This window comes from Carassius gibelio, chromosome B3 (genome assembly GCF_023724105.1).
Source record: "Carassius gibelio isolate Cgi1373 ecotype wild population from Czech Republic chromosome B3, carGib1.2-hapl.c, whole genome shotgun sequence".
In the NCBI taxonomy this organism is placed as follows: domain Eukaryota; kingdom Metazoa; phylum Chordata; class Actinopteri; order Cypriniformes; family Cyprinidae; genus Carassius; species Carassius gibelio.
In genome coordinates, this window is record NC_068398.1 from 15,169,508 (window position 1) to 15,196,542 (window position 27,035).

General features: G+C 34.0%; 2 protein-coding genes across 2 annotated transcripts; both read right to left on the bottom strand.

Annotated features, from left to right (window-relative positions):
* Nucleotides 1-728: 728 nt before the first annotated feature.
* Nucleotides 729-4,204, bottom strand: si:ch211-198p11.6 (uncharacterized). The gene is made up of 4 exons (XM_052552776.1): nt 4,025-4,204; nt 3,212-3,322; nt 2,828-2,965; nt 729-1,814 (listed from the first exon to the last, which is right to left on the bottom strand). Exons 1-4 carry the CDS (start codon nt 4,025-4,027, stop codon nt 1,728-1,730), a joined length of 339 nt encoding a protein of 112 aa, XP_052408736.1. The 5' UTR covers nt 4,028-4,204; the 3' UTR covers nt 729-1,727.
* Nucleotides 4,205-11,802: 7,598 nt separating this feature from the next.
* zgc:165423 (uncharacterized protein LOC100101646 homolog) lies at nt 11,803-15,071 on the bottom strand. The gene is made up of 10 exons (XM_052552294.1): nt 14,946-15,071; nt 14,494-14,514; nt 14,222-14,384; nt 13,868-14,136; nt 13,388-13,530; nt 13,071-13,293; nt 12,812-12,941; nt 12,474-12,718; nt 12,283-12,380; nt 11,803-12,114 (listed from the first exon to the last, which is right to left on the bottom strand). Exons 1-10 carry the CDS (start codon nt 14,998-15,000, stop codon nt 11,854-11,856), a joined length of 1,608 nt encoding a protein of 535 aa, XP_052408254.1. The 5' UTR covers nt 15,001-15,071; the 3' UTR covers nt 11,803-11,853.
* Between the last annotated feature and the right edge of the window lie 11,964 nt (nt 15,072-27,035).

The window sequence follows — 27,035 nt, forward strand, 5'->3', positions numbered from 1 at the left end:
AAATTCACAATAAAATACCGGATTTCATTAACTGAAGCACTGTATATAATCCAAGATATTGAAGTGTTAATATCTGTTTTGAAACATTGTAATGCACAGATAACCACCAAAAACTGAAGGGGATCAGAAAGTCACATGATGAACTAAAGCTCATCACAAACAGCTTTTCTATGAGCTGAGAAGGGAAATACTTATATATAGAAGGTCACAGTGTCATTCACAAAATCACTAAACCCCATCATGGTGACACATGATACTGAAACAATGCAATAAACATTAATTTAACCACATTAGATGTAAAAATTAAACCCTAATGTTCACAACCGATAAGAAAAAAAAAAAAAAAACTAAGAAGAATCATGTTATTTAAAAAAAAAAAGTTTTTTGTTCATTTATGGATTGTTATTGTAAATTACACAATGACTTTTTCTTTTACACTTCCAAAAAACGTATTTTTTATAGTATTTTACTGTAATGTACTGTTTTTTAAATCGCATGTTTCATAAAGAAAGCAGAAAACCCAGGACAATGCAACAAAGAATGTAGAGTGAATTTTTTAATATCTCACTACCAATGCTTGATAGATATTAATTCTACTGTAAACAAAGCCTCATAAAAAGTCACTTACAAAAAATAGCATGTTTATATAAAAAAAAAGAAAAAAGAAAAAAAGAGTTTTGCCATACAACAGAGGGACCATCAATAATAAGTGACTGAGTCACAGCAGGTTTACTTTGTAAGCCATAGTGTATTTGCAGCAAGCATTCTAAATATGGTCACATACATGACTGTATCGCATTTCACATAATACAATACACACACACATAGTTAGATCATATATCTTATGTAACAAATAAGATGGTGCTCTGTAAACAACTAGATCAGTAAAAATAGAAATTACCTTTTGTTACAGTTTTTTACTGTTTTATAGTATATCACAAAAGAAATCAAACCAAAACTTTCATATAAAATTGGTCAGTCAGAACTTTATGTCATCTCATAAAAATATAGGTGAGCAAATAGTTTCAAAGACATCTGTGTCAAAATGAGATATACTGAACAGCACATAGGGTTTATTAATTCTTAACTTCCCTTTGTATTAAGCACAAATGTCCATCAAACACAATGATGCCAAAGAGAAACACAATGGCTAGTACATAAATGTAAAAAGTCGCAATAAGTTAATAGGACTTTTTGTGCTTAAAATGTAAAAAACCACTAAATGTAATGTTTTAATAGTTCTTGGCACTTCTTAAAGACATATGCTACAAATTCATAAGAATAAAACCTTTACTTTCGCCTCAGTCTTCTGTTGTTCTGTAATGCTTGTGTACTTCAGGAATTACAGATGTTTGGAAACCTGGTATGAATGATCTCATTCATCCTGATATGAACAAAACATGTCTGACAACCATTTCATTCTACAATAGTATGTATTGTGCTTTAATAATATTTATGCTGTTTTATTAAGCACAAGAAAAATTGTCATAAATGATTCAATTAAACAATGTACTGTATATTCCCAATAGATGCATATCTTAATCTTCATTTTAGTTAAATCAATGATTATCAATAGGAAGGATGCGGTAATGTTTCAGAAATTATGCAAACTTCACAGAACAGCCGAAGACTGAATCACGATTTCTCTCGAGCTTAAGACATACGGAAGTGTCACTTGGAGTTGGAGCTTCTAAGGCATCTTTTAAAATGAGGAGGATCTTTGTCATCTACTTAAACTTGATCTCAAAGCAGAAGCAGTTGATGGAGTCACACTCTGGAGGCTGACAGGTACAGGCACAGTCCCACATCGCACACTACATTACACAAGATCAAGAAAAACAAGTTTAGACCAGTTCTAGTCACATTTATAGGCAGGAACTGCTGATTATTTAGTATAAACAAAAACAATCAAATTCTTTTATACTGAAGTTATTTGATAATACCATCATAATGTTAAGTTTAGTTACAAAGGGAGTTTATGGGGTAACACATAACAAGTAACACATATTATGTAATCAGATGACCTTTTAAGTAACTAGTAAAGTAATGCATTACTTTTAAATATCTGAGTTACTTTTTAAAATAAGTAACGCAAGTTACTTTGTTTTCTTATTTATTCACTGACACCTCTCCTGTCCCTGTGTGGAGAGAAATCACAGACCAGAGGCACTTCCTTTAGCCTGAGGGTTATCCATTTCATTTTGGGTGAAAAAAGGCCCTTACAGTTGCCAAAAACATAATTTTGAGGTTTCTGTTTTATATACATATTTATATAAAAAAAAAAGCTAATAAGCAAGTCCAACCCATGTGGCAAAAAGTAACGCAACAGTAATGCATTACTTTCAATTTTCAACACAATAAGATACTTTCATGGATTAACATAATATTGTAATGCACTACTTTTAAAAGTAACTTTTCTCAATATTGGGCAATGGTGACATGAATGGTTAACATGAACTAAACACTTCTACAGCATTTATTATTTTTATTTAATGTTAATGTTATTATATAAATCAGCACTTTTATCTATTTACATGAATGCACTGATGTGAACTTGATCTCAAGTGTGTCTATTTTTTTACAGAGTCTATTTTTATTAACTTAAATTAACAAGGGTAAAAATATATATATATATATATATAATAAAATCATTCTCATTGTTCATGTTAACTTATGTACTAACTGATGTTAACAAACAAAATCTTATTGTAGAGTATATCACACTAAGGGATCAAAAACTTAAGTCTTACGTGGCAAAATTGTGGCAAAAAACTTACAGTGTGTATTCTAAAATACAATAGGAAGAGACAATCAACGTGTGACTTACATTAGGGGAGGGGCAGGAATAGTCCAGACAGGATCGCAGAGATGGTGCACGGCAGTCACATGACTGGGCACACACTAAACAGTACTCGCAAGGAGAGAATCCTGCGCAGCAGTCTGAACACTGAGGATCACACTTGGCCTGCAAAGTCAGAGAGCTGTTACACAATGCAAAAATTACTCAAAAGAGAGAAGTGAGATTTAAACTGCCTTTCAGAACAAGGAAGCTGTGAAAAATCAGGCTACATCTGAGAAAGCTACTGAGACAGACAGGCTTCTGGATAGCAACAACTATAGATATTGATTCTAGGAGAATGTTCAGCAATTCGGCTCACAGTCCAGTTTTCTAAAGTTTCCTCAGAAGGAGGAAGTGATGATGCTGAAGTACCTTGAGACAGTGATGAAACCACAGCATCATCGCAAGGAAAATCATGTAGAGCCCCACAGAGATCATGATGATGGCAGGCAGCGGGAGGGAAAGAGCCCACACAGGAACAGCCTGACAGGGACATGAAACATCACTATAGCTCAATAAATTATTAGTACAGCTTATGGAGCAAAAGAGCATTGGTTTGTATTTTTAATTAGTAAGTATTTATTGTTTTCATAAATAAACGTTCTAGTAGTTTTTTTTTTCACATCTCGGTAGGTTTTTAATCCCAATGAAATATGAAATGTTCTTATGAAATATATACTCTCATTATTAACTTTACGTCACAAATGGGACCTAAACACATTATTATATATAATATTAGGCATGTACAGCAGCGTATAAGGCTGGGAAAGGGAACACCCATCTAAAATCACAGATCACTAAATCAGAAAATAAATACTACATGAACAAATCACACTCTGAATTTAGTAACAGAGCTGAGAAAGCCTAACGTTAGCTCATGTAATGTACGTTTAGTGAAAGATGAGATTGATGCCATAGATTCTGACAGAAGAACTATTTTAATGTGTGTCCATTTACATATATACGACGATATCATTAATAGTATTCATTATTTAATAGTAGTAGTAGTAGTAGTAGTAGTAGTAGCTAGTATCAGTGTTGCACAAACTTAGGTTGCAATGAAAACGCTAGTAACGTAAGTTTGTTTTAGAAACGCACAGGTAACTTTAGTTACAGACGGCGTCTGGTGTCCAAAAATCTTAAATTCAATGATGTAGCAATAGAACACAAAACAATCTTACATACCATTACATCGTCTCTGCATTCCCAATTTAAATGACCAGGGTTTTCAGTTACCGGGAGGTTTATTTAATTTAATGAAACCAGATATTTACATCGGAGAGCACATTGTTCTGGTGAAGCGGACCGATGTTGTCCTAGCAACGGAGATACGACTTCCTTCGCGTGTACGGAGACTTGGAGGGACCAAACTTGATCAAAGTTCCTTTAGTCTGTGACTTGATCCACATTGAAAACGTCTTAAAATTTAAAATTACTCTAATTTATTTTGATAAAATCGATGTTAAACAATTAGCGTCATAAATATGTTGTATGTTATGTTAGGAATTGCACTGCGACAGTGGAATGAGATTAATAACATCGAATGTACGAACTGAATGTAGCCAAATGGCATTATACATTATTTAACATGAAACATTTCGGCGTTTACATAAAGCAATTGCATATATATATATATATATATATATATATATATATATATATATATATATATATATATATATATATATATATATATATATATATATATGTATGTATGTATGTATGTATGTATGTATGTATGTATGTATGTATGTATGTATGTATATATATATATATATATATATATATATATATATATATATATATATATATATATATATATATCAAGTTAGAATCAATGGAAATAGATTATTCTTATTCTTCTTAGGCTGATGATACATGGGGCAACTTTCAACTTTCTGAGCAATTTTGCCGGGCAAATTTTCTTGAGCAATGTTTCTTGGGCACTTTTTAGCATTAAGAAATGGTAAGAAATTTCTATATGGATACTTTAAATCTGTAAGCCCTGGGTCTCACCGGATTGCCCTTTGATGGCAACATTTAGCCCAAAGTTACTCGGCAACATTGCTCAAAAAGTTGCCCTGTGTATCATCAGCCTTTTTGTGTAATTTCTATGTGGCTATATCTATACCAGCTATCTTTATTTTTGTATATTGTTTACTTTTACTTTTGTATATTGGACGTTTTCACGTACAGCATGTAATTTTTAGTTTCAATGCCCTCTAGTGTTCAATGTTGGATCGATATGCCCGGGGAAATGAGAGACGAAAAGCCTGACCAAGTACTTTTTGTTCTTGAAGATTGTTTGTAGATTACTTGTGGATTATTTTTATATTTATAATAATCACTTTAAGACCCCCTCCTAATTGTTTGATTTACTTTATACAGTCAATTAGAATTTTATTAACTTTATTAAATTAAAATTTTAATTTAATAAAAAGTTCAGTATACATTAATGTATTAATTCATTTATTAAACACAATATAACTACGTTTCTAAAGCAAGAACAAATTGCTTAAATAATGTGCTCTTTAAAAATCAGCAATCCATTCATTGCCTGAATGCATTCGTCAGTTTTATTGAGTGACAAAATGACAGAAGACAGCTTAAGGCAAGAATGAAGGGTAAGAATGACACCGGCCCAGCCAGAATAGATAAAACATTGTTTAAGCAATGTGAGTCATGAAAGATGTAAAGGGACAGCTTTTGATGAAGACTTTGTTATTGGAGAATGTGGGTTGAAGCCATGAATGATGTGATCTGATGACAAAAGACAGAATGGCAAAGGACTGTCATTTTCCTGCTTTCATTAGTGTGTCATGTAACCCTTAACCCACATGAAAGAACCACACGTGGACTGTGTTGTTAAATTACTTCTAATAATAACTTAAAATCTTTTAGGGTTCTTCAAGTTAATAGTTTAGGATTCACCGGACAAAACTGTTCGAGAACCCCTGCTTTAGACTAGCTTTGTAGATTGTCCACACAGCATTGCTAGCAAGAAGTGAGAAAGACAGTGAAGGTGTGTGAGAAGTTCATACTTTAGATCAATAAGAATTACTTCTCAATCAGTGCAGCTTTGTTCCTCCAGCTGAGAAATAAGAGAATCTTCTGACAGAAATGTTGAGAATTCAGCTGTAACCAAACAGAAAATGAAGAGAGTTGACAGAGCCGTGCTTTCATGTGTCCAACACCCGAATCCAGACCAAACCTTAAGTGTAAACAGAAGCTTAAATGAAACAGCCAGAAGAGACAGCAGTCAGGTAAAATTGAAATTAAATTTGCTTTGTCATTGTAATGTTAAAAAACATACATGAGTAGGACAGTTCACATTCTAATGAACAGGATGAATGGAGTTAAAATGATTAAACCAGTCCTATTCATTATATCTGCCGAAAAATTTAACCCTGTTGCTGAATAACTCACCAGGCACACCAGGGGCCTGTACCATGAAGCTGTACCATATATTAGCCTATTATTAATCCATTATACACAAGCAATTTTAGTTGAACATGTTGCTATAAAGCTTTTAAATGTATATTTATACAGATCCTATGTAATAAACGAATATGCTGTATAATCAATAATGCTTTAAAAATGACTACATGTGACCTCACATGTTCTACTCGGTAAATCATCTATACAAACTAACTTCACAAGTTTCATCTGTGACTGTGACTGTACTGATAGAGAGTTATTTGTCCTCTTTCACGGAGGAGTCCTTTCTTCTGTGTAAATGGGTTTAAATTCCTCACTTTCTTCAATTCCCCAACCTTTAGCCTCGAGGCATGTGATTGGTTGTTCACCACTGATGTCACAGGTTCATGTTCACGTGCTCCACTAACTCAGGATCTAATCCTGAGTTGACAAAGAAAGCTGATCAGCATAACGGGACCAACAAAGCTGGATTGCAGTGGTTTGGTTTTGTTGACTTGAGTTTGTTCAGCCACCATCATGGTACAGGCCTCAGTATATTCAGGCAGAGCAAAAGCATTTAACCAAAACTCACAACATCAGCCTGGATCTAAACAGAGCCTTGTTTGACGACCATTGGACCTCCACATGGACATCCTGGCACATGTGTCTGTTATTGATTATCTATTAAATGGGTTTTATATTTTGATTTCAGAAACACTTATTATTATCATCACCAATAGCAGATTAGTGAACTGCCTCAGATGTAGTGTTCCATAGTTTTTGAGAATATCTGGTAATGTGAGCTGTTTACTGATCGAATCTTGCACCTCCCGATCTGCTCACACACAAATCGGGGCAGCCCTGATTAACATCAAACATGAAACATATTTTGAACAGGGGTGCATCAGGTACTCACAAGCGATACATGGGTGCTCCAGAAAGGGAACAAAATGTAAAAACAAATTTTTGATATTTAGGATTTTAAAAAACCTAAACGTATCACAACCTTAAGGAGAAAGAGAAGCGCTGGGAGGTGCTAGCACGCTCCATGTAAACATCACTGAAATTAAATATCAACGACAATCTGCTGTGTGAGATCACGTGAGGTGCTCTCTAGATAATTTTAATAATATCTTGTGGTGTGTGATGCACCACAATTTTCAAAGCTAAACTGGTTGGCTGGTTTTAGTTGGTCAAAGCTGCTTGCATCCAAAGAGGGCTGCTGGTCCTCACTTGTGAAGTACACAGGGATGTTGAGGCAAAGTTCCCAGACTTTTTACTGGGAATCTGGGAAACAGGGAAAGGGGTATGGTCAATTAATTATGATGGAGACATACAGGGTCAACAACGGGAACAAATAAGGCAAACAGGGACAGCAAAACGATATAGGACGTGAACAGAGTACTAAACAAGAGCCCTGAACTGCAAAAACAGGGTAACAAACATTTTTTAGCTTTATTTTATATAGAAAGGGTACATCTCCAACTTGCCCTGACCAAAGTGACTTGAACGCACTTAAAGTCATAATTATGATTTAACAGAACACAATAGAACGGAAGAAAGGCTCTATGGCGCACATGTAAATGGACCATCATTTTCATTTCATTTCATTTCATTTTCATTTAAAAAAAATCAGTCTACAGCTTTTCACAGATAATGAAGCCAGAGAAGGTGTGTTTCAAAAAAAAAAAATGTTTCATTACAAGCTGTTAAAAAATTGAAAAAAGTTTTTTTTTTTAATTCCAACAATGTAGTTATTGTCCTTATTGTATATTTTCCTTTACACTTTACAGTGTTTCCAACCATGTTTACCTCATGTCGGTTTAGAGCAGAAAAGGGGATCGAATTTGCTAGATTGCACATCTGTGATGAGTCAACGCAATGCAAAATCCAATGCTCTTATTCATCTTCATGCTTTGGAAATATCAGAGAAATGCATAGTTTTTATATAGTTATTGCTACTGGGCACACCTCAACAGAAGTATTTCAGTAATGAAATAACAGGTTTGACTTCATTGGCCTCAAGTTCAGCAGTTCAAGTTCTCACCATTTGTCTTCCTCAACAGTATGGCTTGTGTTTCTGTTTGCTCGCAGATCACATGTGGCTTACTGTATGCATTAAAGTTCATGGTTGAGGAGAGATGCACAATTCATTTATTTTGCTAATTGCATGCTAAATCTGTTATTATTATGGGTAAGAAAAGAATACATTAATACATTTAACATTACATGACCACAGTGGTTGAAGCAGCGCTCGCATGGCAATCACAGCAGAGTGCGTGGTGATCACCAACACCGGGTCCCCATCAGCGGGACAGCTTTTAAGCAGAGGATAAGAAGAGGTAGATGAGCTTCGACTCCAGAGCAAGACTGCCGGTGTGTTTAGATTCAGGTGTCTGATGATCACACAGATTTTTTGCTGCACCACCAGGACTCCTGCACCAGATCACGCCAGCACTGCACTGCACTGCACTGCACAGTATTTGCTCATTCACTGTTCAGTAACCTACCCCTTCGGGGACTTAATGCATTACTGATGTCCGTCAGAACACTCTTCCTTCCACAGTAAACAATGAGAACACTTTTTAAACGGGGTAATTACGTGTAGGCCTACTACCCAAGTGACAAGCTGTCAACCTAAATGTACAATTTTTGCTTTTTTCCCGTCAGTGTGCTAAATAAGCTTGTCTTATGACTCTCTACAAGACTTGCCAGCATATGAATATTCAATAAGGCACTATATATATAACTATATACAGTCATGCCCACAAATAATTGGCACCCTTGGCAAATATGATCAAATAAGGCTGTGAAAATTCATGTGCATTTTTAATCCTTTTGATTTTTTGTTTTAAAAATTCACAAAATTGTATCCTTTCATTGGATAATAAGAATTTAAAACGGAGGGCAAATATCATTATGAAATTTATGTTTTTCTCAAATACTCGTTGGACACAATTATCGGCACCCCTAGAAATTCTTATGAGTAAAATGTCTCTGAAGTATATTCCTATTCATATTCACAATTTTGAGCACTCCAGCATGATTATAAACATGAAATCATCCAGCTCTGGCTTCCTGTTTCACAGAATTATAAAGAGGAGGGAAAATAAAGCCCAAATGCCCTTAATCATCCATCACACTGAGAAAAACCAAAGAATATATTTCTGATGTGCAGCAAAAGATATTGGGGCTTCACAAATTGGTGAAGTGGCTTTAAGAAAAGAGCTAGAGCAGTGACAATTCCTATTTCCACCATCAGGACAATAATTAAGAATTTCCCACCAACAGAAAATGTTAGAAAACTGCCTGGAAGAGGATGCGTCTATATCGTCCTAATGCATGGTGAGGAGTGGCTAAAAGTTTGAGTGGCTAAAGACTCTCCAAGGATCACAGCTGGAGAATTGCAGAAAATAGTTGAGTCTCTGGTTCAGAAAACCTTAAAAAAAAAATGTCAAACAGAACCTACATCACCACATGTTGTTTGGGAGGGTTACAAGTAAAATTATCCTAGCTCATTCAAAAACAAACTAAAGCATATTCAGTTATCAGCCATGATGGGAATTTTAAATGGGACTGGCTTTTATGATCAGATAAAACTAAAAATGAGCTTTTTAGCAGCAAACACTCTGCCCACAGATGGGTTTGGTGAACACAGAGAAAAAAAGTACCCCATGTGTACAATGAAATATAATGCTGTATTTTTGACGTTGTGGGCCTATATTTCTGCTGGAGGTCCTGGACATCTTGTTTAGATACATGGCATCATGGATTCAATCAAATACCAACAGATAAAAAATCTGTAAATGACTGACTCTGTTAGAAATCTTATAATGGGTCATGTTTGGATCTTCCGACTGTACAATAACCCAAACACAAACCTCAAAAACACAGAAATGGGTCACTGAGCTCAAAACCAAGCTTCTGCTACAGCCATTCCAGTCCTCTGACCTGAACCCTACGAAAAATGAGAGGAGTGAACTGAAGAGGAGAAGCACCAACATGGAGCTGGGAATCTAAAGTCTCTGGACTGATTCTGGATGAAGGAATGGTCTCTGATCTCTTGTGAGGTGTTCTCTAACCTCATCAGGCATTATAGGAGAAAATTTAGACCTGTTAAACTGGCAAATGGAGGTTTCAAAAAGTATTGAATAAAAGGGTGCCAATAATTGTGTCCAAGGAGTATAAGAGAAAAACATTTATTTCATAATGATATTCCCCCCCATTTAAAATTCTTATTATCCAATGAAATGATACATTTTTGTGAATTTTTTAAATAAAAGATCAAAAGGATTAACAACACAGATGAATTTTCACAACCTTATTTGATCATATTTACCAAGGGTGCCAATATTTGTGGGCATGACTGTACAACCAGACATATGAAATAATAGTAATATACTTTAAGACAATATACAGTTAAAAGTTTTAATATGTTTTTTGTTATTGTTGATTGTCATTTATATGTATAAGGATCATACAGTAAGAATATGGAGCTCAGGGAGAACAAAGCACAAAACACAAAGTTTTAATAAGAGGCCCAAAAATATATATGTGAATTGGTGCAGTTGCTTTTATTTTTATGGTCAAAAAATAAAATGAAATTCTGATAACTTGTAGTGTAGATCATTGCAGACTATAGCAGGGTACTTACATTAAATGCATGTAAATATCAGTTGTCACTCACCATCTCTCAATAACATGTCTTAGTAAGATGATATGAAAATGCTTAATTTTCTGATCAATGCTCAGTAGGTTATGCAATACAATGAGGACTGAGAGATGAACAGATAAACATTCCTCTAAAGCCTTTATCAAATTTGATAATCAGATGATTTCTAAAAAAGAATATACATGGATAATCAGGTACATAATGTTGCTTCAGTCCCGTGTATAAAGGTTCTTGAAATATTACTAACAATATAAAAGTTATTCTTATGTTTAATTTATAAAAAGCATTACAAATTTTACCGCAGTTTCATTTGTGTTCTAGCTATAACTAGAAGCTTTATTTTTTATGCTTATGATTTATTATGAATAATAATAATAAAAATATAGTTGATTGCTCTCAGTGTCCTTAATTAAAAACTGCACTGATTTTTTGCACTAATATTGGAAAATATCTTATTGGGATTTACTAATATTCATGGGAGCCAAATTTAAAAGTGTTAACAAATATACTGTGAATTAATAATAAAATAACAATGAGTCATTTCTTATCTTATCATTTCATTTTATGTTCATTTTCTGTCATTTTAAGTTCCCATGGCTCAAAAATGTATCATTAAACAACTTCACTACACTGATTCACTGATTTTTTTTTATCTTAACACATTTATTTAAATAGTCATTTCAAGAGTAATGGAGTTCATTTACTAGAGAGTGCGAGTTACAGAAATTGAGGAACAAAACTTTTTTTTAATGTACTTAGTTTTTATTTGGAATATGCAAAGTGTTAAGTTTCCACCTTCATTATTTCATTCAAATTAAAGATTTATGTAGCTTTATTTCTAATGTAAGAGCAAATTCCCTTTAATGCCCCATGTAATGTACTGCATACGTTAGTTTATTCAGTGATGAAGTGACAGATGGCCGCTTCAGAAAAAGGCCTGGATGACTGCTGGGAGAGAGAGCAGAAGGATGTAAGTGAGAGAGAGGGGCGAGAAGGACTCTGCCCCATCCAGAATAGATGGGACGTTGTAGAGAGTGTTAGTCAGGAAGTAGGAGAAGGGAGAGGTCTGGATGAAGACTGTGCTGTTGGAGAATGGGTTGTTCTCACTGCCAGGGGGAATGGACAGAATACCAGCCTGAACCCACATGTCGTTCGTTCTACACAGCAGAGGACTGCCATCATTCTCCTGAATGAGAGTGAGCCAGAAAGACAGTTACAAACATCATACAGTGCTAGATTTCTAAAAACATTATAATTGTATGCAGTAACAGTAGCTGAAGCAGTAAATCTGTTTCAGTCTGAAAACTCAAAACACAAGGCTAAAAGGACTGAAAAAAAAGGACCCTGCAAATACCTGCTGAAGGTGTAACAGCTCGGTGCAGATGTTGATCTGTGTGCTTTGTGAAGGATCACAGTTTACAATGGTGGTCTGCAATTCATGGAAAGGTAGACCTGCAAAAGAAGAAAGTAAAGTAGATTTTTAAAAAATGATTTCATTGAATGCATTGTCATAGAAAGTCTGGATAAATGATTATTTGAACTCACTTGTACCAGCACTTGAGTCCCAACCAATAACTGAACATGGAGTACCAGGGCCAAAGTTTAGATCATACAGGTTAACCGGTAAATTGGGAACTTGAGAAAACGGATGAGACAATTGCAGGACTGCTACACCATTTCCTAAAATATCGTCAAAAAAGACATTTGCCACATCAGTGGCAGTTGGCATGCTGGAGCAGTCTGGTTGGACGACATCGAGGACAACTTCCCATCCATCCGTACCCATGAACCTGAAAAATAAGATGTGTTGAATGTGAGTGCGCAAGTCATCGGTTTTTAGGCAGCTGATTTCATATGAAATGAAGTTTTCCTGAAATGATCACCTGGCAAAGCAGCTAGCAGCGGTCAAGACGAATTGCTCAGAGATCAAAGTTCCTACACACATTGGATAATTGTGATAAGTTACACTAGCCATCCATGGCCATGAACCCGCAGTACCTCCACACACTGGCACTGGAGAGAAAAGCGAGAGAGAAGGAGAGGTAAATATAAACGGCAGCTAAAGGGGAAGTGTAAGTAAGCTGTAAAACTGTTGATGGATCATTTCATTTTTCTTTGTCATGGTGATGTTAAGAAACATACTTGCTGAAGGACAGGTCTCATCTAGAGCAGGCGCAGTGGAGGTAAAAGGGACGAAGCCCGCATTATTCATGCCCACATGCTGATAGATCCAGTTCTGGTAATTGGACACTCTGGCATACACACCAGGAAGATTAGGCAGAGCACAACCTTGACCGAAACTCACAACGCCAGCCTGGATCCATCTAGAGCCCTCTCTGATGACCATTGGACCTCCAGAGTCACCCTGTGCAGCCACAGAGTAAATTAAATATTTACATATTAATACAATTGAGAAAATATTATTGCATTAAATGGTACAAGCAATGTATTATTAATACCTGGCAGGAATCTTTTCCACCTTCCAATGATCCAGCACACATCATGTTATTTGTTATCGATCCTCCATTAAGGCAGTTACACTTAGTGTTTCCAACCATGGGCACATCCACCTCCTGAAGGATTTGAGGTGAAGGAAGGGGCACTGCGTAACAATGAATGAGGAAAAACTTATCATCAATGCTCAGATAACAGGCAGAGATCATTTTGCATAACATTCTGATCTTTAGAAGCAGAATCTTTTATATGAACATCCTTTTTAAAAAAAAAAAAAAAAAAAATTATCTGTTAAAGTTTGGTTGCATCATATATGGTATAGAAAGTAAAAGCAGTATAATACTACGATATACTGAATTCAAGCTTTATGCAAAAAGAGTTGAAAAACTTTGGGTATTAAATGTATGAAACTTTCAAATCTGGTATGAATGGATGTATCAAAAGCCCAAATTCACTATTCACTGATAATTGACCTTGCTTCTTACCTCCTGAATTAATGGTTCCCCAACCTGTGACCCACATCATGTCACTGTTGAATGTGCTTCCTTCAGCAGCCAGACAGACTGGTTGTATGTAATTAGTGAAGGTCACAGGCGAGGAGAGATGCATCAGAGCCATATCATTGTCATGGGGGAGGTTGTTGTATTCTGGATGAAGTATGACTTGAGAGACGGTCCTGGACACCTCGTTTGGGTTGGGTAGGTCTTGACTCTGTCGACCCAGGTACACAGTATAGACCGAAGGGTCCGGGGAACTAATGCGAGGACACCACCAAGTGTTTACAATCACATAAATTATCAAGAAGGAATCGTGTTATTAAATATGTTTGCGTGGGTTACCTTGGAAAGCAGTGAGCTGCAGTCAGAATCCATTCAGTGTTGATGAGCGATCCACCACAGAAATGACTCCCATCCTGGTGAAGGCTGGCCTGCCACGGCCAAGCGCCAGCAGAGGCATCCTGTCCCCCAACGATCTTAGTGTTGAGGGGCGCACTGCCACACGCTTCAAACAAGACAGGGAAAAGACCATCACACTGACGCTCCAAGAAAGAGGTGAATATGTTATTTTGGTTTTGTTACTTGTATTATTATGTGAGGAAAAAAATATTTACCAAAAGCTTGGCAGTCACACCCTGGAGGAGATGAAACAAGATTAAATGTTAAAAAAAGACAACTGCTCTTCACCAGTACCCTCGAGAAGCCCAGGTAGTAACTACACGTGAGACTCGTTTTATCGGCTTAATAAGTCATCTTTGTAATCCCAGATATAAACTGGAAGATAACATGTTGTAATTTTCCATAAAATTAAAAACAATCTATTCAAGCAAATTATTTAGAAACTGGAAAAGTATTTTCAAACACAAATTGAGAAATCATAACTTGAGTGTTTGTGTGTATCTCAACTTACATATAAAAAATAGCATATGTTACAGCATCAATAAATAGAAATAATACAACTTGTAAAAAAACAAACAAACAAACAAAACCTTTGTTTTTAATTATTTAATTAATTTTGTCATAACAGATTTCTTAAAGAACATGATATGAAGATGAAGGCATTTACCTTTGGTTAGGAGAGTGATCACAAACACCAAACTCAGTGTCGAGAACATCTTCATCTTGCTGATTTCGCTGCTGATTCTGAACTTATATATATATTCCCCAGATCCTGACGTCTACACACCTCTCCTGATTTTCCTTTTGAAGCCGGAGTCGCCTTGGTCACACCTACACGGTGAAACCAATAGCTCTTTTACAATAGAGATGACAAAAAAAAAAAAAAAGAATTATTCAGACAAAAATGCTGTCATTAAATTGACAAACTTGATTCTCAGCATGAAATACCAGTAGAATAACTTAACATATACGACACATTTCATAAAGGACGTTTTGCTATGTACATGTGTGAATGTTTTATGTATTTTCTTCAGAGCTTAATAACTAAACAAAATTAAACATGCACTCTTTGACCTGATCATACTTTGAGGTTTTGCCTTAAATCAGTATATTAAATCCTAATATAGTTTGTTGCGCTCAGTTTCTGTGAGCTTTCCAAATACAACAATGATATAAATGAAAAATACTAAAGTTCTTTAATATATCAAGTGCAAAAACACATTATTAAAATGTCTTTGCATTAAAATAGTTTTTATAAATATGAACAAATCTTCATGTTCACATACTTGTTTGACAATGAAACTGGTTTTGCAGGTTTTCAAGCAGCATCTATGTATTATCATAATAGAAGATGACAAGGTGTGTTCTTTTCTCTTTTTTTCCAGTGTTATTTTAAACTGTTTTTAAAAAGATTGTAAAGTTTGGTCTTTGTACATTATGTGTACAAAAGTGCAATGTTGAAAAAGACAAATAACAATGAAATGAGTCTTTCATGCCATCGAAAAAGTCTCTTATGTAACAATGATATCTGCACAAATACAATTTCAGCTATAAATAAACTTTAACAGAAATGTATTATATTATTCATATATTGTGCATATTCATCTTTTAAACTCACAACATAATATTTTATTTCATACTTTATGAAAGGCCTCTTTAGTTTTCTAAGTGTTGGTTTATACTTTCAGTCATTTTTTTTGTGAGTTTCAAGTTCTTACTCTAGGGAAGGCTTTAGCTTTCCAGGTTTTTTTTTATTACTTTCAGGTATGTTTTAGTAAGTTTCAAGTTCTCACTCTAGGGAAGGTTTCTTTAGTTTCCTAAGTTTTGGTTTATACTTTCAGTCTCTGTGTTATAAGCATTTAGTATTTATTACAATTAAAATTTTTGAAAATAACAACAAGGTTCAAGGATCATTCTTAATTAAACTGACTACATGAAGAGATATTAATTGTGACCCTGGAGCACAAAACCTTAAATAAATTTCTTAAGTCGCTGGGGTTGGCTATATTTGTAGCAATAGCCAAAAATATATTGTATGGGTCAAAATGATACATTTTTTCTTTTATGCCAAAAATCATTAGGATATCAAGTAAAGATCATGTTCCATGAAGATATTTGGTAAATTTCATGCCGTAAATATATCAAAACTTAATTTTTGATTAGTTAAATGCATGGCTAAGAACTTCATTTGGACAACTTTAAAGGTGATTTTCTTAATATTTAGATTTTTTTGCACCCTCAAATTCCAGATTTTCAAATAGTTGTATCTCGGCCAAATATGGAAACATCAATGGAAAGCTTATTTATTCAGCTTTCGGATGATGTATAAATCTCAATTTTCGAAAATTGACCCCTATGGGTCACAATTGAGGAATATATCAAAAGTATTACCACTCCTCGTGATCTGTCTTTTTTTTTTTGCACATATTGTTTAAGGTAATCTGTGCTTTGATCCACCAAAAAGCGTCCTATCCCATCCACATTCACTCCAGCAAACTGAGTGCTTAAGAAATACATCAGGAAGCAGTGTATACATGGACAATGCTATATGGCAATACATTTTGACGCAGTGAATACAAACACCCACAAATCAGTGTATTTTCACCAGACATCAGTTTAAGGCTGAATTAAGAATCTTAAACAGCCATATTCATTACATATTACTCTATAATTGTATTTTAAAACAAAACATTTACTTTTGTCTACATGACAAATGGAATTCTTTAGCTGTTGTCCCTTATGCACGTTTAAGCGTGAGTGACTTAAAGCACGATACATTCTGAGGCCCTCGTCTTTGTTTCTGTGGAACTGCACCTGACACACAAATATGAAGACATACGTCTTGATTTGTTTCTCATGTTTGTTTCGGTGTCATAACTTGAGGATTATCAAATGTCACAGTTCTGGAACTAAAAAAAACTTTCAGGCATGCTAGATGAACACGTTACAAATTTTCTACAGAAATGACATTGTTAGAGAAGAGAATGTTGTTTGCTGGTTTTTCAGCTGCAAAGAAGACAAAAATACAAAACTGGTTTACTCCGCACATATGTGCAAAAACATCCTGGATCCACAGCCTTAAAATAGTGACTTGTGAAGGTACAGCAGCAAAAATGAACAGGGCTCGGACTAGTACCATCCATCCATGGTGCTGTTTTCCTTCCAGGATTTTGGACTATATAGAGGAATGAACATAAACGTTTTGTTTTTTTTCCAGATTGTAAAATTATTGCTGTATCAGTTGCTCCTCTTTCCCTGATTGGTTTGTTTTGAATGGATTTAGTTTTGTTACAAATAAAAGCCAAAAAAAAACAAAGTTGATCACAAAAAAGAAATGACGTTGTTAGAAGAACTTAGCACATTCACTTTTAGAAGTGTTTACCCTGTCTTTGACTTGAACATGTCTTCGTTTTGCATGTCTTTCATTTTTGAATTCATGCCAACAGACAATTATTTATTTTAAATGTTATTATGACACATATTTTATTTATTAAATAAATAAATAATTAGATAACATTATTTTTTTATGTAATTGTTTATGTCACTAAAGAATATTAAGAAATATCAATCAAGCTTTTTTGGCCATGCTCCTTACACTGAGCTTATTGTTTATATCCTTCTAAATCTAAATCTAAGTCTAAGTCTAAATCGAACTGTCGAGATGTTCACTGAGACCCTGAAAATTCACTGAAAACTTTATTCTGAGTAGCACAATATAATAACTTTCATCAATAAATCATTATATAATGCTTAATGGATCATAGTTAATGTTTACAAATTTCATTAAAATTTCAATGAGCAGTCATTTTGATGGCAAAAAGTGTCCCGAATGACCGCAATTTACCATCGTTTTTTTAAATATATTTTTACGAATAATTTATTAATCATTTATTCATGTTTTTGCAGTAACACATCTAAAGTTGAGACTATTCATAATTTGTAAATGTTTATGAATACTTCATTTATTTACAAACAATGAAATATAAACAGACTGAATCGTGTTCCCTTACAGTAATCAAGTTAAACCCATACATTAAAACCTGTCCCTAACCTTACCCCATCACACCTCAATAGCAGCAAGTGTTGTGCATTAACACAAGCTTTTAATCATTGTGTAACATATGTTAAAACCATTTGTAGATTTTCAAGATGTGCATGATCATATGAATTAGAACTTTAATGACATTTGCAAGCATTTTAAATGTAACGTTTAAAAAGTTTATTAGCAAGCATTTCACATTTATAGATATCTGAATATATTTTAACTAATGATCCATTAAGCATTAAATAATGTTTGTTAATGATTATTAATAAAAGATATTATAAAGTGTTACGGGTGCTTCTATGTGAAATGAGTTTTAGTGCAGTAAATGGTACAGCGTACATGTCACATGCTTGTTTCTCGAAGGTGATAATGGAAATGGGCGAGGTGCAACAATAGAAAGTTATGCTTTTCATGTTTGATTCACCCACGCTGAACATGCGATGACTGCGTGGCATGATACTGGGTTAAAGTTATCGATTCAAGGATGGGCAGCAGTTGTGTTTTACCTTGAAAATACACAGCACCTAAGCAAACAGAGCTGGGTACATTACTTACAAAGTGTTGTCCATTACTGATTCCAAATTACGTGGCAAAAATTTTAGTTATTAACAAAATCCATTACTTTAGGTAATATAATCAGATTATTTTTTGATTACTTTTAGATTACTTTTGATATAACTTATTTATTCCATTGATTTAAATAGGATAATCTTGTACCATATTTCTATAAAAATGCAAAGAAAAAGAAAATACATTCCATTCATTGTTACTGACAACATGAAGTGCATTAAACATTACATTACATTATCATGGTTTCAATTAAATTATAAGATTCAAAATTAAAATAAAACATTTTAAACTAACATAAGTCAAAATAAAACATTTTTTTAAAAATTAAATAATGTGTTTATCTGCATGTCATGTGACCATTAGACAGCTGTGTACAAGCAAATGTGACTATTCAAATAAAATGTTAAAATCTCAAGGTTACTTAAATATCTTAGGTGAAAGAGGTTCAGCTGATAAATGTTTGGGAATCCTTGCATTACACACTTAAAAATAAAGGTGTTCAAAAGTTATTTTTTTTGAAATTTTTGGTTCCACAAAGAGCCATCCATTCAAAGGTTCTTTAAAGAACAATCTCTTTCTTACCTTTTTATAACCTGAAGAACCTTCTTCGCCACAAAGAACCTTTTGTGTAACAGAAAGGTTCTTCAGATGTTCTTTGTGGAACTATTAAAACAAAAAAGATTCTTGCATGGCATCGTGAACCACATTTATTTTTAAGAGTGTACATGTAAATAAGAAACAATGTAACTTTTTTGCATTTGAATGTGTTTGAAAGACAAAAGCCTTCCGAAACATATAGTAATACATGATTAAATAACTCACAGAGGGATCATTCAAATAAAAATGAGTATGTTCATCAGTATTGATATAATGTTGGATTGATGCTAGATTTGGTCAGTTGCTGTGTGGCTTCTCAATTTGCTGTGCAATTATTTCCACCTGACTAGTGACTACTAGGACAGTTCGAAACAGGCTCCTAAGGGAAGGGCAACGCTAGAAAAATTCCTTTATCTATGAGAAGCAAAGAAGAGCAAGGTTGAGGTTTGCTAAAGACCATAAGGTTTGGACCTTCTCTGATGATTTAGACAGAGACCTTGTGAGGCCTACAAGCCACAGTGTCTCACACTCAAATTTGGTGAAGGATTGGTAATGATCTGGGGTACTTAAGCATGCTGGAATCGGGCACATGTCTTTGTGAAGGGAGCATAAATCAAGTCACTTACAAGGCTGTCCTGAAAGAAAAATAGCTTTCTTCCCACACAGCTAGATCAGTCAAGGTGTGGATGGAGGAACATCTGAGCCCCATTGAATACCCCTGGAATGTGGTGAAGATGGTTACAAACCATCAAACAAAGCTGAGCTGTTTGAATTTGTGTGCCTGCATGGAGTGGCACAATCTGAAAGACTGGTGGAGAGCATGCCAAGACACATGAAAGCTGTGGTTGAAAATCAGGGTTATTCCACCAAAATATTGAATGAATTTGAACTTGTTTCCTTTGCATTATTTGCGGTCTGAAAACACTGCATCTTTTCTATGAATAAATGCTTTAAATTACATTTTATTTGGAAAATTTGAGATAAATGTTGTCAGTTGCAGTCTATAGACTAAAAAAAAAAAAAAAAAGTTAATTTTACTCAAACACACACATAACTATTAAAACCAGAGAAACGGATCATTTTACAGGGGTGTCTTAATTTTTTCCAGTGCGTTATAAGAAAGGCTGACAATTCAATTCATTTGTAATGTTTGCGTTCACTGTAGCAGGATTTTGTCAGTGTTTGCATATATCAATCTTTAATAAGACTGACTTTAATTAAATGATCAAAATGATTAAATGATCAAAGTAATTGGTAGATACTAACTAATGCATTTTGGGGGAGCTAAAAGGATCCAAAATGTCTGGCCCTATATATAGCAGTACAATTTAAGTACAATATAGGTGGCATAAAAAACTCCTTAACTGTTGCCATCAAAAAAATATTTTCCTATGTTTCATATTATTATCTTTTTTTAAATGTTTTGTTTATATGTTATTGGCATTTTTCCAGCAAATACTTAAATTCTGGTAATTAAATGTGACCATTTCAGTTGAGAGGAGAATTATTTTTCTTAATTTATTTATGATTAATAATTAATTCATAAAGAAACTTTAACATCCAAAGAACCTTTCTGTTTCAGCTAAAAGGGTTCTTTGTGGTGAAAGAAAGTTCTTCAGATACATTCAACACAATACAGTCAGTGTTTCAACATCTACAACCCAGATGTTGATGTTAAGTTCTTTTTGCACTGACATTGATATTACCTGTGGCACCACCTATGTGACACACTCTTCTCATTTTTTGTTGATTTTGAAGCCACTGCAGATCTGCTCACATTAGGCTGAAATTTCGGTCTCTTTAAAGCGAATATGTTGTGCTGATTATTAAGACACTACTTCCCTCTGCTGGTGTAAATCTAGCAATGCAAGGAGCTGCTGTACACTACTGCTTCAGAGACCGCTACATGATATGGGTGTTATTTGCCTCTTAAAACTAGAGGCAAACATATTAATGCGATGAGTAAATATACCAAACCTCAAAACACCAGAGATACTGTTTCTACCCAAGACAAACTGAAAATCCCAGCTAAATCAACAAATATTAATTCAGTAAAAAAAAAAAAAAGAACTCTGAACCATAACTAACAGTGGAAGTAGCAGCATAAATTAACTATTTTAAAAATAGTTACCACAAAATTATCATATAATTATTGCAATATAAATGCTACCATGCATGCTGGGAACTTGTAAAACATTGTTCAACATAAAAATTGTAGGTGCTCTAAACTGACTTTTATCTAATCTAAGATTTATCACAACCTTATTCTATCCCATAGAATGCAAAAATTAGTCTGGTATCTTGTTATAATTTAAGTTTTGTATGATTATAAATTAATGTGAGAAAATATACACTATAAAACTAAAGCATACTGTACTTTACATAGGCTATGTATTCTTTAAGTTCAGTCAGTTGTCTTTGACTAATGTCACGTTTAGCAGGATCAATGAAATGTGGACTAACAATTGTCCCTTTATGACGGAGTTATGTAATACACTCAGGGCTACTAATCACATCTGATGAATACAAGTGACAGCCCAGGTGCGCTGGTTAAAAAAACCTTAAATACATTCCTTTTTAAAAACTACACTTTGTAGTAGAAATATAAAAGGATGTATGAGGAGGAAGGCACGTGACTCAATGCACAGTTTGCATTGAGCTAATCTTTTTTTCCTTTTTTAAAAAAAAAGATTTTTCCTGTGATAATGTCATGTAAGACATGTAATATCTTGAGGAAGCTATTGGAGGGCCCTTGACTGGCTGATAACATGAAAAGAACACACAGACCCGGGTTCAAATCCACTGTGAGACACCAATGTGTCCCTGAGCAAGACACTATACCCCTAGTTGCTCGTGTGACCTCTGACATATATAGCAATTGTAAGTCACTTTAGATAAAAAAGTCAGCTAAATGTAAATGTACATTTCTGCAGTGAGTGACAAGCTGCTGTAAGTAAATAAATAGGATAATTAAAAATGGCTACATTTGCATGGGCCATAAATATATGTATATATATGGCCCATGCTTCTTAAAGAAGCAGAGTATGCAACTTAATTTCCACATCCACCAGGAGGGGGTAAAGAAAGCAATGCTAATCAGTCAATATCACACATAATAGTCAGTTAAAACAGTTTTTGTTCTAGTGCCTAAATAGTCCAAAGAAAGTCGCACTGGAACTTTTCAGTGATTGTATCTTATAAAAGCAATTTCATGCTCATAAACATACTTTGTCTTTCACACATATGAGTTAAAGATGAAAAAATAGAGAGGAGGGTGGTTTATTGTCTGTATAGATTGTGGCCTGTGACATTCTTCTCAATGTGTGTTTCTGGAAATCTGTGGGTTTTTGACCTTCTTTTATGTGCTCAAACAGGTTCTGTACTATAATGGTTGGATTAACTGAGCTATTTGTAAAAAAGAAAAGAAAAATGGAATTCTAAATTCTCAAACATTCGATGACTAGCGTCACATTATTGCCTTTGCTTATAATGTCATGTCTCTCCATCCTTTTATTTCTGTAGCACATTTGTCTATATTTATGGTATGTATGTAACTCATTTATCTGTTTATCGCATATGGGATTATAGGTCACCAATTTATATATATATAAAAAGCAAGACAATATTGTTCTTTGTTATCAGTATCATAAAGTGCATTACATCGTGCTTATAGGGTTTGTCAAACTGGGCTTCCTGAAAGAACTGCAGAGGGTCGTGACGCGAGTCGAATAAAAGCTAATACTTAAATAATAAAAATGTTAAATTAAAATTACTTCAAAAGCAAAAACTAATAAAAATAAAACACCTGAACAGTAAAAATTTACATTTTGTTAACATAAAAAAACAGTGAACATGCACATGGGTTGGTAAAGCATTTAAATATAAATTACAAATCTCAGTGGGCTTCAAGTAAATATTTAAAGTCCAATCTAGTTGAGGTACTTAATCTTTGGAATCTGATTATATAAGTCTGTGTACATCTAAAGTTCCTAATGTACTAGAGAGGCAGGTGCATTGTGCTTTTTTTGATTATCACATGATTAATTGTCATATAAAATAATAGGGTTATGTAATAAGGAGTTACTGTTAGAGCAAGTTTCTGTTAGATGGCATTTTTGTCATATCACGTGTACCAGATCATATGAGTGATCGTCAGTAGGGCAGAACAAATTAAAGTATGTGTGACTATCTGTGCTTGTTCCTTGTTCAAAAGCATGTCTCTACTAGTCAACCAAATGTCATTGTTAAAGTGATAGATTTCTCTGACCAGTTGTTTATAATGTGTATAATAACTATATAATGTCCTTTAATTTTATCATGTTTTATTATGTTGTTGATAATTTTGTTGATGTTAGTGCACAGAGATGTGCAGATTAATGGCAAAAGTGTTCTTATAAAGATTAGAAGTAGAGCTTTGATTATATGAGCAATGACAAATGGCCAATTTCACAGTAAGTCATTATAATGCCATTATAAAGTCATTAAAAGTCTTTTTTTTTCTCTCTTTCTCATGACAGAATCTTTCATTTGAAACATATATATGCACATGAAGTCACTCTCTTAGCCTAAAGTGAAATATTTAATCTTCTAGTCTCCAAAGAACGATAGCAATTTTCTTTTTAAGTGGTATGACTAACTCAGGACTCACTTTATCCAGGGTGTGACTCACAACTAAATGTTGACTTTTTTTCCCCTATGAATTTTAATCACTCTTTAACTTTTATTGGAAAGCAGTAGATATGTTAAACCGGTCTGTCTGGCGGCAACAGAAAGCACATGCAACAATGACATGACCTGGGTCACCAGACAGTAAACATCAATGGTTATCAAAAGGAGTTATGAAAAAACTGATTCATACAATAATATATCATCATCATCATTATGTAGTATATGTGACCCTTGACCACAAAACCAGCCTTAAGTCACTGGGGTATATTTTTAGCAAAAAAAAAAAACATTTTATAGGTCAAAATTATTTATTTTTATTTTATGCCAAAAATCATTGGGATATGATTCATTTTCCATGAAGATATTTTGTAAATTTCTTAATGTAAATATATCAAAACTTAATTTCTGATTTGTAATATGCATTGACAGAATTCATTTTGACAACTTTAAAGGCAATTTTCTCAGTATTTGTATTTCTTTTTTTTGCACCCTCAGATTCCAGATTTTTAAATAGTTGTATCTCGGCTAAATATTGTCTGATCCTAATAAACCATACATCAATGGATAGCTAATTTATTAATTTCTGGTAATAATGATAAACAGTGCTTATAATGTAAGGAAAACAACAGTACCTCTAACCTGAGAGTGCAGTGCAATTTTAAGCAGAATCACGGTGTAGATTCATTTTTTTAAACAGACCAGTAGTATTGGATACACAGGACAATACATACAATTCTATACAATACTTTTGTTTTTATGTTGACACGACTTCACGACAACAGTGTCCCATCGACGCTAACAATAAAGGACAGTGAGTGATCGTCTGAGAGGTTATTAACACAAAGTGACATGACGTCCGTCTAAAGTCACAGTTTTTCTGGAATTTCTGGTTCTCTTGCTGTTTGTTTTCTCAGTATGTATTAACTAACCTAAAGCTTAAATGGGTCTGCTTATACTAAAATGTACCAGAACAAAAGCTAAAATATAGCTAAATATATGCCTAGAATTATTTTGATTGTCTAATTTTGATTGTAATGATCATCTGATCATACATAAATTAGCAATTGGCAAAAAAAAAAAAAAAAAAAAAAAAAAAAAAAATATATATATATATATATATATATATATATATATATATATATATATATATATATATATATATATATATATATATATATATATATATATTATTAACTTGTTTATTGAACTACTGAACAAAATTACACCAATCCTACGGTGCCCATAAGGTGACTTGTTCGGTTTACTCAGTGTTGTGGGAACGTGATAATATGTCGTGGCCACGAGATATTAATTTGTGGGAACGACATGTTTTTCTCGTGGCCACGAGTTTAATGCGTAAACAAATAACAAACCTGCATGACCATATAGCAACCCGGGATTATCATTCATATTTTATTTTGAATTACAAAATTATTATATTATTTATACATATAAAATTTATGCATTTACATTTTGACATTTTATGTTAAAGGAGCTATGTGGAGGTTTTTACTTAAAAAAAATCTTTGAGATAGAGTTTTCATTTGTACATGTATGAGCCAACCATGATGTAAAAAAAAGAATGACACCTCGACTGTCCACCACGGTTGCCTCTATCAGCCTGTAGGCTCAATTGTGTGTGGAGGAGTCGGGCCCGAATTGGCGCGAAAATTCACAAAATGTGACGTCATGCGCGTTCTTGTCTACTTGGGCTTACAACTGTACGGCACGCCAGCCATTATAGTAAGCAGCGGCAATAGTGTTTTCAGATGGACTCTGCAGATGGAAAGAAGTGACCAGCCTCCAGCACAATTCAGACACCGATGGACGCTCTTCGAAGTAAAAAAAAAAAAAAGAGCATGCTCCTCTGCGCACTGAGAATGAGCATGAGACTGGCTGAAGTTCCTCTAACGGCCAATGGTGTCAGTAACGGTTAAAAATTTCAGAACCTACGGAATGCTCCTTTAATGTAGAGCATTTACAGTATGCTATTATTTACAAAAGTATTCAGAATGTTAAGTAAAGAGATCGAAATTGAAGCAGAAAAAAAGAGAATATAAATGAAATAAAAAAAACAATAATAATAGGCTAATAATAATAATAATGTACACATTATGGGGGAAAGACTATCAGTTAATGGACTTAAAAGACTGTAGGATGGATAAAAAAAGTTTTTATATTTATTATTTTATTTATACTTTATGTAATATTTATTTATGATAAACTTCATTTGAATGCTGACAATCGCATGTAATACAGCCCGGTAGCCAAAGCATATGGTTAATATAATAATTACTTAATTCAAGATAAAATATGAATGAATCCATCTCTGATAATTCCGGGTTGCTATGGTCACGCAGGTTTGTTTACGCATTAAACTCGTGGCCACGAGAAAAACTTGTCGTTCCCTCAATATAAGAAGTCAAGGCCACGAGAAATGGATGTTGTTCTCTCAACATAGCATCTCAAGGCCACGACATAAGGATGTCGTTACCTCGACAAAATGATATTGTGGCCACGACATAATATGACATTCCCACAAATTAATATCTCGTGGCCACGACATATTATCACAATCCCACAAGTTATTATTTTGTGGCCGCGACAAAACTAAGTAAACCGAACAAGTCACTTTACGGTCACCGTACAATCCTGCTTTTTCTCTGAATATCATATGGCTGCGATCACCTCAGTATGTGGCCTTGTTTTTTTACAAAAACAAATATCATGTTACTGAAATATGAAACAATACAACTGAATTCAGGGCTTGTGTAAGGTAAATACAATACAAAACAGTCTATGTTGATATAGTTTTTACATATGTACACATTTTTGAAGTTTGTATATTTTTAAATCCAACTTAAAAAATAGATACAT